This window comes from Pyrus communis, chromosome 16 (assembly GCF_041283825.1).
Source record: "Pyrus communis isolate YQ-2024b chromosome 16, ASM4128382v1, whole genome shotgun sequence".
Taxonomy (NCBI): Eukaryota; Viridiplantae; Streptophyta; class Magnoliopsida; order Rosales; family Rosaceae; genus Pyrus; species Pyrus communis.
The window spans coordinates 10,502,861-10,517,551 of NC_142580.1; the positions used below are offsets into that span (position 1 = coordinate 10,502,861).

General features: G+C 40.3%; 1 protein-coding gene and 1 long non-coding RNA gene across 2 annotated transcripts; one reads left to right on the forward strand and one right to left on the reverse strand.

Annotated features, from left to right (window-relative positions):
- Positions 1-8,876: 8,876 nt before the first annotated feature.
- Positions 8,877-12,805, forward strand: LOC148689950 (uncharacterized). Its single transcript, XR_015957577.1, has 2 exons — positions 8,877-9,190; positions 9,281-12,805. It is a non-coding gene; the product is annotated as an uncharacterized LOC148689950 (long non-coding RNA).
- A 757-nt stretch (positions 12,806-13,562) lies between these two features.
- On the reverse strand, positions 13,563-14,691 carry LOC137732308 (protein SRC2-like). Its single transcript, XM_068471615.2, has one exon. The coding sequence runs from the start codon at positions 14,604-14,606 to the stop codon at positions 13,722-13,724; it is 885 nt and encodes a 294-aa protein (XP_068327716.2). The 5' UTR covers positions 14,607-14,691; the 3' UTR covers positions 13,563-13,721.

Here is a 14,691-nt window from a genome sequence, read left to right on the forward strand (position 1 = left end):
GAAAGAAAGAAAGGAAAAAAAGAAAAGAAAAAGGGAGCCTTCACAAAGGTTGCTCACGTGAAGCCCCACTACTTGGCGAAACCCCAAGAGCAGGAGGCATTGAAGATAGATTATTCGAAGCCTCAATACTTGGTTGAACGCTAGATGACGAAGGCAAAAGGTGCCTCTGGAAGAAAGCCACAAACCTTTGATGGTCACTTTGAATCCGACCTTCAGATTCTTGCAGTTGATCAAGCTTACTCTTCATGCTTGTCGAATAATTATTTGCAAGCATGTGCAAATCTCTATTCTCGCGCTTAAGCTGTCTGATCTCTTATCTAAAATTTTCCACCTCGACCGTCAATGATTCAAGTTGACGGGTTCGAGCAAGTAGGCGTTGGCCCATGTTGGACATAGAGCCCACACATTGAACGCTGAGAGCTAGGGACTCTTAAATGGCCAACTCATCCGACCGTCTTGAAAGTAGCTTATTATCTCTAGGGGTGAGGAGGTTCCTAGCTACTACCGTAGCCGTTATTGCATCCCTCATCATAGAGTCTTCACCTATAAGAGGGCCATTAGAAGATAAGAAGGACGAGCACTATATATTACCCTGACGCGGCGCACCTGTATCACCGCTGAGACTCAAATCCAAGCAAATGTTAGATGGGTTAGCCATTCTCAAAGATGTTAAAAGAGAAGGGTTGGATGGAGTAAAATCTCAAAAAAAAAAAAACACCGAAGACGATTTTCACGAACGGGCAATCTTCAAAGTGTGCATGTTGGATGTGATCAATACCTTTATAAAACGAGAGGCAACACAGCCACCAATTCAAAAAAATCGAAGAGATACCACTCTTCGAATTTTAAAAGCCGGATTTTCCTACGTAAAGTTCGTCAACACTTTTCAGACGTAATCTTAGCTTTTCAGATAACGCGTGCAACTTCGTCAAAGATCTCTGACAAACTTGAAAAACGTGGAGTTCACTATTCCAACTACCACACTTTTGCCAACAAGCGTGGATGACAAAGCCACACCCGCACCATTACCTGCTATTAAAATCCCTATATATGTCAAGATTCATGGTAAGGCATACATCCAAAACACCTGACTCTTCTTCCCTGCCAAGAATGCAGCTGCAACCAAACTTCTCAATATACTCAGTTTTCTTCTTCCCTGAAAACACCTCTTCAACCAAGTCTTCAAAAGTAAACGTATCTCATATCATTAGGGTCGAAAGCAAGAGTGTCTCATAGCATGCCTTTTCCACATCATTTCCTTTGTTCTTGTTTTTCCCTGCAAGACAAAGAGAAAGAGAGCGATCAGTCGGCATTTGGAATCAAGCTTCCGGTCTGGAACTGACTGCCTTGAACCCCTTCCCTGATTGCTTACCCAGCACTGCTCTCAAGTACTTATCTTCAACTGTTGATATACCCCCAAAGAAGATACCAGATGCCTGGAGAACAGATGAGGCAGGAGGAAATGGTAGATCGAAGCATGTGGAGACAAGTGCAACAAATATATGTGCTGATTCATCTGCTACTTCTTTGAAAGCAAAAGTATCTCATATCATCAGGGGCGAAAGCAAAGGTATCTCATATCATGCTTTTTTCCTGTCTTTTCCTTTATCTTTGCTCTTGCCTGCAAGACAAGGAGAAAGAAAACAATCAGTCGGAACCCGAAATCAAACTTCCGATCTAGAACTAATTGCCCAAAACCTTTGCCTGGTTGCTTACCTAGCATTGCTCTCGAGTGCTCATCTTCAACTATTAACGAGTCTTGAATTCCCTCAGCGAATACTTCAGGACAGTTGACACGATGTCGGCTCTTTACACTGAAGCTGCCAAACACGGATGAATCACTGAGAAGTGATGCTCTGAAGGACCATTTAAAGGCAAAGGGTTGCGCACCACCTCGGCTATGTAAAAAGAAACAAGCAGAGAACAATGCAGTACAAGGAGCTGGAACAAATCACTATAGCACGACGCCCTCCCCTGCAGAACCGCATAATCCAGACAGATGAGTTTAAGTCAAATCCAAGCTCAACATCGTTGTTCTAATCAAAGAGCTCGAGAAGCCTCAACAACCTTCCGCTGTCATCGCCGCCAAAGAGCAAAGCCTTGCCATGCGACGCCATCAAATCGCCAGTACTTCTTCAAAAGCAAAAGTATCTCATATCATCAAGGTCGAAAGCAAGAGTATCTCATATCATGCTTTCTCCATGTCCTTTCCTTTGTCCTTGTTCTTACCTGCAGGGCAAGGAGAAAGAGGGCAATCGGCTGGCACTTAGAATCAGCCTTCTGATGTGGAATTCACTCTCAAAGCCTATAAATAGGCTTCTCCATCAAGGGATAAAAAAAAAATGAAGAAGACCAATTCACATGACACCAAAACCTTGAAGTTTTGAAACTCTAAAGCTCTCAAGCAAATCCCGAAAGATCAAGAAAGCCCTCTTCGTTCTTCGTCAAATCCTCCTTCAAGATCAAGCCTCGACGGCCCTTGAAGAAACTTCCCTCAACCTTCAAGATCAAGCCCCCAACGGCCCTTGAAGAAAGTTTTCATCGTTCATCAACCGTTCATCCTAAGATCAAGCCCTAACGGCCCTTTGGATCAACAACATCAACAAATCCACACATCCAACCGTTCTTCAAGATCAAGCCCAGAAGTCCTTGAAGATCCCTTCATCACCGTTCTTCAAGATCAAGCCCAAAAATCCTTGAAGATCCGTCCAACCGTTCTTCAAGATCCAAAAGCCCTTGAAGATCCGTTCATCACCGTTCATCCTAGATCAAGCCTCGACGGCCCTTGGATCAATTGCACATCCATAAATCAACACCTTACGGAGATCGAATCAGAGGATCAAATTACAAAGAGATTGTAACCCCAAAATCATTAATACAAAAATATAATTTGTACACGTGTTCTTGTTTCAGGAATTTCTCGTGTTTACATCAACACGTAACAAAATATTTGACAGGATTATGACAGAAGGACCACATTGACTTTCGACATATTGATTGATTTTTACTATACCATCTTGATGGGATGAGTCAATTTCAAAGACTATTTGTAATAAAAACCCTACAAATAATAACCATTTACCTTAAAACGAGGGTTTCTCCTGTACAATATTCCTAGGGAAATTTTATTTGAACTCATGTAACCTCTTTCTACACCTAACTTAAATTTTAAATGTAAATTGTCATTTTTACCCTATTGCATAATTAACATTAGGTACAAAAATGAAATTAATAATAAAACCAAAATTTATCAATAAACCCACACTATAACTATCATTGTGTATCATGCGTTCGTTCTAGCTAAAACTCCAATAGCTTTTATAGAGAAAAACAAGTTTTTTATTATTTTTATTTTTTTTTATTTTTATTTTTTATCGATGGATGATGATTTTGAAGTTTTGAATTCTCCAACTAAAGTATGACTCAATTTCTGAAGAAAAAAAAATATGTCCGTTGGATTTCAATTTTTTTTAGGATGTAGAATATGAGTATTTGAGTTTCAACTTTTTCTTTTTCATCAGTCCAGGCTAGTTTGTCCTCCTATACAAAACCGTTTCACTTCAACTTCATTTAACATTTGTTGCCGTTCTAATTGACATTTGTTCTCCTTCTAATTAATTGCTTGGGGTAGTGCATGTTAGTGAGTGTAGGTTAGATGAATTTCTTTCATCAACTAAAATTAAATAATTGCAGCAAAAAACACAAATAAATAAAAAAACAGCAGTCATGGAAAATGTTATAATGCTATAAGGAGCTCCAATAGAACTTTGAAACTTTACCAAAAAATCAAATAAGATGTGGAAAAGCTAAAAAATGAGAAAATTTTGAAAAACAAAAGGCTATGTTTCTAAAGAGCTCAAGGTGGGAGGGGAGACAAAGGACTTTGATGATTTTTGACTTTTTGAATTTCTTTGAGATTTTATTTTATAATGGATGTAAAAATAAATATACATTTTAATTTGGTTTTAAGGAGATATTAAAATTTCCCTATTCCTGTCATCCTGCTGCTTGCATTCAAATTCCAACCGGACGCAAGCTTCAACTCTTTTGAAATCCGAAAACTAAAAATCTCCAACCACCGTTGTCCTTTGATCTCTCCCTCTCTAATATATATATACACACATGAGACTGAGAATCTTGAACACACATCTTCTTCTATGAGAGAGAAAATATTGTGAGGGAAAATAAAAAAAGAGGATTGGGGTGAAAGAGAGGTATGGGAGGGAGTTGGAGGATTGGTAAGAAAGAAAAAAAAAAGCCCAGATATATATAATCCAGAATGTGGAGTTCTTTTTCTGACCGGCTCCGGTGATTCCGATGATTCCCTGCCTTTTTGTCTCTTTTTCTAAATTTTCCTGCTTAGTTTGTTTGTTTCATCAGACAAATAGGTGTAGTTTGTGAGGGAAAATAAAATAGAGAGAAAGGAGTAAGGGGGAAAGAGGAGTGACATTGGACATTGGACATCTCCTCGGACTTCTTTTTCGCCCTCTTGTGGGTTCCCAACTTTCACTTAGCAACTTTCAGAGCAGTTCCACCGTTGCTAAGGCCTATTCACTATTTAATTCATCCAGTAAATAGTAATTGTCTTTAATGAACCGTAACTGCCTTTTGCATTTCCACCCCTACACTGTATAACCCTAACAATAGACAGTAAAATATTATTATTATTATTTTAAATAATACAAAATAGTTTTATTTGTAATTTTAGATAGGATTTTTAATCGGTCTCGTTGTACCACTTTCTATTAAAAAATTAATTAATTAAATATTTTAGAAAAACGAAAAAAAAAAACCACCCACATCCAGATCCCTCCCCCCTCCCCTCGCAGAAACTTCCCATCAACGCATGTCCCCTCCCCCCGCCCCAACACACCCAAACCTTCCTTCACCACCCCACCGCCGCCTTTCTTCCTCCATCTTCACCATCCCACCTAGCTTAGCCTCCATCAACGGTCCCGATCTTCCCTGCTTCCTAGCCAAACTCTCTCTCTCTCTCTCTCTCTCTCTCTCTCTTTCTCTCCAAAAAACAAGTCCCAAATCGTGCGATTTGGGAACACGAGTGCAAGAAGGGGGATCGCGAGTGCTTGGGGGTGAGCGTAGTGTGGGGTGCCGAAGCATCTGGGGCGGAGGAAGGACTGGATCTCTCCCATTGGTCTGTGGGTGTATCATCAGTCTCGGGGACGAACTCCAACAAGAGTCGTTGAGTTCGAAGTCTGCTGGGTTTTACGTTTTAAAAAATTTTCTATTATTTTTTTATTTTTTAATTATTTTTTTACATTTTTTATTAATTTTTTACTTTTTTTTAATATTTTATATTTTTATTAATTTTATATTGTGACCGATGTTGCCATGACGTCAGCCTTTTGTCACATTGCCTTCCGGCTCTCGAGTTGGCAACTCGTGTCGGGCCTCTCCCTCGGGCCCGCTCGGGTTCCATCACCAGCACATGGTAGACCATCTCCCTCGGGCTATTTGGCCCTATTCCAAAGCCAATCCACTGGGCAATAGCCCACGGTGGAACTGCTTTCAGAGCATGCTTGTCCTTGCCTACCTTCAGAAGCTCAGTGATTCTCTTCTCATATGTTGTATGGTGCAAAATGAAGAAAACACCCTTAATGGACTAAACGGTGTATAATTTGGATAGTACTTGCGATGTATAATTTGGATAGTACTTGCGGTGTATAATTTTTCGATAAGTAAAATGAAGAAAACGTCCTTAATGGACTAAACGGGATTCTTTATGGACATATTTGATCCTTTCGTGCTTTTCTAGATTTCTTTACATATTTTGATAGTACTTGTTGATACGAACGTGTGAGCACAAACATAATGTAATTTGGAGTTATAACGAAAAAGTTATAAACAAACAAAGTTGAGGGCAAAATGGTCATTTGACCATTATCTGGAAGGCTCCAGATTTTTTGGAGCAAAGATCTGTGAAGCCCCATGTGTGGCTGTGATGGAAAGGAAATGAGAGAAAATGAGGGGTGCAAACCAATGAGAAGGGGAGAAAGGAGGGAAAGGAGGGAGGAAAGAATGAGAGGAACCAGCCAACCCCCTTTGACCCGTTTTCGACCTGATGACCTGGTGTCCCCAACCCGGTTCCTCCACACATTCCGACACTGATTATGGCATTTTTCCAGCGATCCAAGGCTCGCCACCACTTGGAAAACATTTCCCATCGTTCCCTCTTTCTTTTACACCCCAAAATTGATGAAATTTGGCTTGATTGCATGAGGAATGCATCGATGGGTGCGGTGGTTCCATGGTGGTGATCCGCCAAACCTAAAGCTAACTCTGTCAACCACCACTACCAATCTACTCCCCATAACATCAGGAACAAAGCCTAAGCAGTGGTGGAGGTGTTGGAGCTCGTTTTGAGGTCGAATCGAGAGCACCCATTTCATGGGTTTTCAGCAGATCGAGGTGGTTTTCAGGTGTTTCCCAGCCGAATTGGACGTCGGCCTAGGTATGAAAGTTCTTCCCCTTGATGAGTTCTAGCCCTGCATTTTGGTGCATTGTATGTGTTATTGATTGATATGATTGTGGAATGGTGTTGGAAAGTATATATGTGTGAATGGCATACCTGTGTGCATCGCAAGATGACAATTGTTGTTTGGCTTATGGTTGATGTGAAGTATAGTACTTTATGTTTTCTACTAGAAGTATTTTACGAAAAGCTTAAAGTTTAACAAATGGTGAACTACGAATGACTTGATCCCTATTTAGGGTACGTAGGCAGTCTATCGTGGAGGTTAGATGCAGCCATAAAATATACAAAAATTACTATGCAATCTAAATCTTGAGTTGTGCGTTGTACATATTCCAGAGGTGGGGTATGTTAGATATACGGGTATTGGTGATGTCACGTGTCGATCTTGGACATATGTCGAGATTGGGGCGTGACATATATATTGTTTTTCATACACATGAGAGTTTACCCTATTAATCTGAACTATGGTTGGGAGGTGATTCAAACTTAAGTGCAAAAAATGAATACCCTTCTAGCTAATTTGGCTAAACCAGGTCTTCAACTACATATTCTCTTAAAATCTGCGCATAGGTTAAATTGTTACCAATATGATTTTTATCTTTGTAAAGGACGAGGTTGAAGGGATCTAGATTCTCTCCCCACCTATCTTGCCCTCTTTTCATTCCCAGCTGTTCAAAACATTTCCAAGCTCAAGATTATACCATGTAAGCAACAACAGCCTTCCATTTGTTGATCAAATGATTAGCCTAATCACCATATATATATAGACGCAAGCATTCATGTATACAAAAGGGCAACCACCATCAAGCAAAAACCCGTTTATATAAGCAAGCAATGAGTTTAAATCTACTTAACGAAACATCTAATAAAATTTTGAAACCAAAAGCCTTAAATTGAGACATATTGTATTAGGAAACTAAACAAGCAGAAGTAACTAACTCCTGCATATCATAACAAAGTTGAACCAATTAGTAAGAGCCTAATTACTAACTTTTTTCAGCTTCAAACACAAACCCCATTTTCCTCTTACTATTTGTATTCCAAAATTTTCCAAACGAACTCGATGGGAAACTAGAAATTTAAAGATATTAATGGATTTCTATCAAGACGCATCCTTAGTCCAACCCCTAGTCTGGCATTTCTACAAGCACATGGTTGTAGAAATATTATGAATGTGGGCGCTCAATTTTCAAGGTTGAAACTGGGATGGAAGAAACCGCCATACCAGTCGTCACGGTGTAGTGAATCGTACTATTTTCATCACGGACGACGTCTTGGATTTGTAGAAGTATGAGGGTTGTTAATTACTGATGTAGCATAATCTTGAGCTTTAAATCAGTTTGAAAATGTTTTGAACCATTGTGATAGAAATGACAGAAATAAAACGAGAGAGAATCCTGATCCAGGTTGAAGAAGTCCTTCATATGGAAGGCAAAGTCCTATCCAATTTAAATAATCGGCCAAGCTTCCTTTGAAAAGAACAGAATTAATAAATAAATAAAGGGCCAACAGAAGCTCAAATATATGTGTTGATGAGGTGACTTGTATAGTTCTATATATGCTTGTAAATGCACTGATGTTAAATACAGAGGCTCAGTGATTCACCTTGAGAATAGCGCAATTAAACGCGCTAGAGAATAATGGTAGATATTTAAGCTAAATTATGAACTATCAAGTTACACATTAATGAAATTGAAGATTGTTGAGGATAAATTCTCCTATCAACATATTGCACCGACATAGCTAGTCTTAAGGGTGTGTAAAAGGAGCTATCGCAGAGACCTTCAATTCAGGAGGGCTCTCAAATTTTCTTTACATGTACACAGATACATGCATATATTAAAATGTGCAAGATATTACCAGTTACTCTTCTAGCAGTAGTGGTTTACGCTTTCTACATTTTCATGCATGTTTGGCTTCGACCCGTTGTTGTTTTGCTTTGCTATTTTTAGTTTTTCTTATTAAGCAAACAAACTGTTCACAAAACATGCAACATGTTTCGAACCGAGTTGAAGATAGGAATCACTCATGTCTGCTCAAACAAACTTATTTTTGGTGCACTAACCTGTAATATTTTTGGTGCACAAACTTGTTTTTGATGCCACCTCAAATTTGAACAAATGTCGCTGCTTTAAGTAAACATAACCGCTACAAAAATCTTGTCCACCAAAGGAGACGGCAACTACAAATATGAAGAGATCAAGAAAAATTGTCACCAGTGCTAAAGCCAAATACTTGAGTCGGTGACAAGATATTTTATTCTTGTTTCATCTTGTTATGGATTGGGATGTGTGCTATGTGGGGCCCACGCCTCATTCCTTTACCCATATCCCGAGTCTCCTTATCTCTCGGGACTCTCTCTCATTTGTCAATTATCCTCCATCTCACTCTCCACTCTCTCGCTGCCACATCTTCCCTTCCCTCTAATCCCTTAGCTTTCTCTTCTCCCGACTTTTTTCTTTCTTTCTTCTCTCTCTCACCCTTCTCTCTGTACAAAGGTCACATCGCTACCACTTTGTTGTACTTCGGCAAGATCCCTTATCACGGAGCTACCACCACCGACAGCCACGATTTGTCTCCCAACTTAAACTCTCTAAGACTTTCTAATCTCAAACTCTCTATGCACTCCCCATGCACAGTAACACCGAACCACCTAATCTCTCGAACTCCAGCGAGTTCTCGCCATTCTCTGCAAAGGTGAGCCTCAAAAATCTCCAAAACTTCTTAAATCTAGTTTTGGTGTACAATTAGGGAAATTTGAGGTGTTTTAGCGACGTTTTGATGCAGAGATGGCATGGGGGATTTTTCCCCAGTTTTTGATGAGAGATCCGGTAACTTCGAGCTGTTTTCTGGCTAACTCTGGCCACGGTCGAGGAATCCAATGGTATATTTCGATTCCTTGTTCTCCGAGCTTCAATTTGATATATGGGAAGGTTAGGTTTAGTTAAGTTTTTGGGTTGGTCGGAGTTTCGGCCATCTTTTCCAACGTTCCGACAGTTGCAAAGGCAACTGGCCGGAGAAAAAGAAGAGAAAAAAAAAAAAAAAAAAAAAAAAAAAAAAGAGGCCATAAGCCCAAAAACCGGCCCATATTATTTTGGTCCAAACCTTTAGGCCAATGCTCCAGTCAGCCCATTTTCAAAGTTGGGCTCATAATATTCTAGGAATATTCTTTGGAAAATTCCTTGACTTTTCGGAAATTTCTCGGAAACCCTCCTAGGCTAATTTTGATGTCTTTAGTCCATTTTTGACATTCATTTAGTGAAATTCTGAAGTTTTAACATAGTTGACCACTGGGGCGTCTCGGTTGACTTTTAGGGTTGACCGTTGACATTTTACAAAAAATTGCTTGAGACCCTCCTTAGCGTATTTCTCCAAATTATGCTTAGGTGTAATTACTATTGGAGACTCCAGCTTGTCAAGTCTAAACGGCTGTGACCTCACAAGTAATTATGAGTGAGTCTTTTCTTTTATATAGCATATATATAATTGTTAGTTTCCATTTATACATTTCATAGAGAGTTTTCTACAATACGCCTAGATTAGCATGACGCTTATAAGATTTAGCACATTGATAGAAATTATGAAGTTATGCTACGTCCTACAGGATGCACAGGTATGAGTATTATTATTGATGCCATAATTATATTTATGGCTATGAATGATATTATGTTGATTAGAACTATCGAATCACTATGGCATGATTATATTTGTGTTATCTACTCATCGTTTGCTGCACCGATGTTAGTACTTGCCCCGGACCAGGGCTAGTCTTTCATGTGTATATGCACATCGCACCATACGCTCACTTTGGATCCATTGTAGGTGCCAATCATGTCCTAGATTGCTATAGGCAATTAGGGCTCATATGTGTTGCGCATAGTGCCAATCTTCACGTGATTGTATTACTAGAACGTATCTTATTGTTACACACAGTCCTGTTCATGTTAGAATATCTTTGCATGAACTCATGTGTCAGCATGTGTCGATGAGCACTCGTTATGATATGTTTGCTTATGCGAGATTATACGATTACTGACGTCATGCACTTAGTTACGAAATATTGTGCCGTATTTAATTCTTGAGATTTTGCATACTACGGTAGGTATTTTCTTACTATACGTAGTATGTATATTTTGAAAACTATACTTGTTTTACGGCAAGGGTTATTATGTTTTCAAAATGGTTTTACAAAGCTTTATTTTCAGTGTCACATCCCAAACCGGGGGGGACCACTTCCCAGGCTCGTTCCACCACCGTAGCACGATATTATCCGCTTTAGGGCCCGACCACGCCCTCACGGTTTTGTTTCTGGGAACTCATACGAGAACTTCCCGATGGGTCACCCATCCTGAGATTGCTCTCGCGTACTACTTGCTTAACTTCGGAGTTCCAATGGAACCCGAAGCTAGTGAGCTACCAAAAGGCCTCATGCTAGATAGGGATGAGAATACACATATAAGGATCACTCCCCTGGGCGATGTGGGATGTCACAATTCACCCCCCTTAAGGGCCCGACGTCCTCGTCGGCACACATGCGACCAGGGTTAGGCTCTGATACCAAATTGTCACATCCCAACCCGAGGGGGACCACTTCCCGGGCCTGCTCCACTACTGTAGCATGATATTGTCTGCTTTGGGCCCTGACCATACCCTCACGGTTTTGTTTCTGGGAACTCACACGAGAACTTCCAGATGAGTCACCCATCTTGGAATTGCTCTCGCGCGCTACTCGCTTAACTTCGGAGTTCCAATGGAACCCGAAGGCAGTGAGCTCTCAAAATGCTTCGTGCTAGGTAGGGATAGGAATATACATAAATTGTCACATCCCGGCCCGGGGGGGACCTATTCCCGAGCTTACTCCACCACCATAGCACGATATTGTCCGCTTTGGGCCCCGACCACGCCCTCACGGTTTTGTTTCTGGGAACTCACAAGAGAACTTCCCAATGGGTCACCCATCCTGGGAGTGCTCTCGCGCACTACTCGCTTAACTTCGGAGTTCCCATGGAACCCGAAGCCAGTGAGCTCTCAAAATGCCTCGTGCTAGGTAGGGATGAGAATATACATATAAGGATCACTCCCCTGGGCGATGTGGGATGTCACATTCAGGCCCACTCACCCTTATTTTTCGCCCCTCCAGGTATCAGTGGCAGAGATTTTATATCGACGAGGGTTTTTGGCAAAATGTTGTTGTGGGAATTCTACCGATGGTATAATTCTCATCCTACTTTACTATACTTTACTTATGCTTTTAGGTTTAAATTTATTCACAGTTTCCACATCACTACACTTTATGGCTTCGTCACCTTCTGGGTGTCGACCAGCACAACAACACAACTTGATTCGGAGTCTAGGTGGACATTCTGGGTCGGGGTGTGCCACATTTTAATTTGCAACCTTTTTTTTTTAAATTGTGCCAATTCTCTATGCAGTTTTAGTTTGTACCCATATATTAATTTCCTTTTGTGTCCATATTTTTCAAACTTTTATTTGTACTCATATTTTTATGACCTTTTATTTGTACCCATAATTTATTAATAATGTACCCATTTGTCTTTAAAAAGGTACCACTTTGTTATATGTAAAATGCACCGATTTGTTTTTGTAAGTACCTTTGTGTAAAATGTACCCATTGTTTTTTTTTTATATGAAATGCACCTATTATATAAAACGTATCATCTTTTTTTTGTAAAAAATGTACCCACTTTTTGTATGTAAAATGCATAGTGTAAAAATTACCAAATTTTTGTATGTACAATGTCATTAATATAAGTAATGACAAGTCATGGGTTTTATTTAAGTATAATTTCTTTTAATATTTTCAACAAATTATGGATTTTATTTAAAATCTCATTAATATAAATAACTACAAATATCAAATTTTAATTTAAAAATTATAATAACCTACATAGAATGCATTATTACATTAATTTAAGGAACTACAATAAAAAATCGAAAACCAACAAGATTTCAATCAAAGAACGTTGATAAATAGGGATTGCATCCAAAGTTACCCTATAATTAATGTGTTTTGCAGATTTGTATATTGGGAAAGCCTCACACGACCACACCTACGGTTGGAAGATAAAAATATTTCGACGTGTTAAAGCACACCACGTGTATTATCAACTCAATATGACCATCATAACGGACAAATGATAACATTGCAAATTAGAGAAACAAAGGCCAAGCACAAGAGAAAATTCATGACGATGATTCTCAAGATTACTAGATACATACATGCCATGTATATTATTTAATTTAAGGTCTTCATTATGATGTCAGTAATTAAGATGAGTTTTTTTTGGCCAATTACTGTTCAATCAAGTCGATTACTATTCATTTGGGCGGATTAAATGGACTTTGGGCCAACTCATTTTTTAAGAGTGGACTTGCTCTTAAGGGTGATACTATCCACATGCACATTTTTACTTTCAACACATCATTTGTTAATTTATGTTATTTGATCATCTCTAATTCATTCAAGTCGACGATCAGAAATTATGATAGGTATGTAAAAGATAAAAAAAGTGTATGAATAACACCACTCTTATCCAAATTGAGCATTTTATAATGGGTTTTGGAAATTTGGTCAAGGGCAGGGTGGTGGCAGTATCTATCACCTGCTTTCATGCCGGAATTATCTGTGTTCTGGATACTTGGACCTATCAGCTCTCCACCAGAAAACCAATCTTAATTAATTAAGGGTATGATTTGTACACTTTTAATTTCTCCTTAGGCGGTTTCTCATTGTATTTGTTCATTAATAATTATCTTTTAATTTATTTAATCATGGTTAAAAATTGCAGAAAGAGAAAATAGAAGTGCAAACTTATTTCCCTTATTACTGGGAAGGAAATTTGGCAATATGTTTGAAGAATTGTGTTCTCGCGGAGAGTAGGCAATTGAGCAGTACACTCTGTGGCAGCATTGGTTTTTAAAGAGGGAGGCTCGGTTGAGTGAGATTGAATACGTTAGCTAGCTGAGGATATAAATCTTTCGATTCAAATTTAATATTGTTTATCTCTTTGAAAGAAAAAAAAAAAAAAAGGCTGTAGAAAATCTACTCTGTCACTTAATATCTCTTCTTTTATTTTTTTTACATAATAATGTTGTAAACACAATAAGTCAAGAGCCGACTTTAGCATGATAACATCAAACAAACAAAACAACTCAACAAGAAAACTTGGTACTCTTGACAAAAAGTATAAAATATACATCCAAAAATCTAACCACCACATCCACCGCCACCGCCGCAGCCACCGCCACCGCCACCGCAGCCACCGCCACCAGATACCATATCTCCAATCAACAAACCACCAAGCATTCCCCCTAACAATCCAGCCCCCAGTCCCATCCCAAACTTGTTCTTCTTCTTTGCTTCCGGTTGGGCTTGCTGCACCGCGGGGTACCCATACCCCGGAGGTGGCGGCCCCGGGTACCCATACCCTGGTGGCGGTGGCGGGTAGCCGTATCCCGGTGGCGGTGGCGGGTATCCATATCCAGGCGGCGGTGGTGGGTACTCGTATCCAGGTGGCGGAGGCCCAGCAGAGGTGCCAACTGGAGGGGGGTATCCACCGTACCCCACCATCGGCTGGACTGACGGTCCAACGACCGGATAGGCTGTTACCGGCTCGTTACCCTTCGATGGTACCGCAGTCGCCGCTGCCTGTGGAGCCGCCACTTTGTCACCAAATTTGTAGGAAAAATTGAGCTCACCTTTCGGCTTCCCAGAGGGCTTTCTGACTTGGTAAGCGACGAACTTCATGGAGGCGGCGTCAGCCTTGACGGAGTCAAAAAGCTCCTTAACGGGGACGACGACCTGGCCGATGTCTTTGTCGCCGAGGCTGCGCTGGCAGACGAGCTTGAAGACAATGAAGAGGCGGTTCTGCTGAGTTAGGAACTCGTCGAGAACGAACTTCGTGTGGAAGTTCCAGGTGGGATGGGTCCCGCATCCCCGGGCGACTTCGGTCTTGGTTTTCTGCTGCTTGCCGCGAGAGTCGTCGTCGCCTTGGAGGGAGACGACGGCGTATACGTCCATCTTGGATATGAGGTTGACGTCTTTGATGTCTTTGGCTGAGATGAGTTCGAGCTCTAGGGTCCTCTGATCCATTTTTTAGAGAGAGAGAGAGAGAGAGAGAGAGAGAGAGTTCGGAAATGGGATTTGGATTGGTGAATGGTTATTTTTGGGGTTAGTA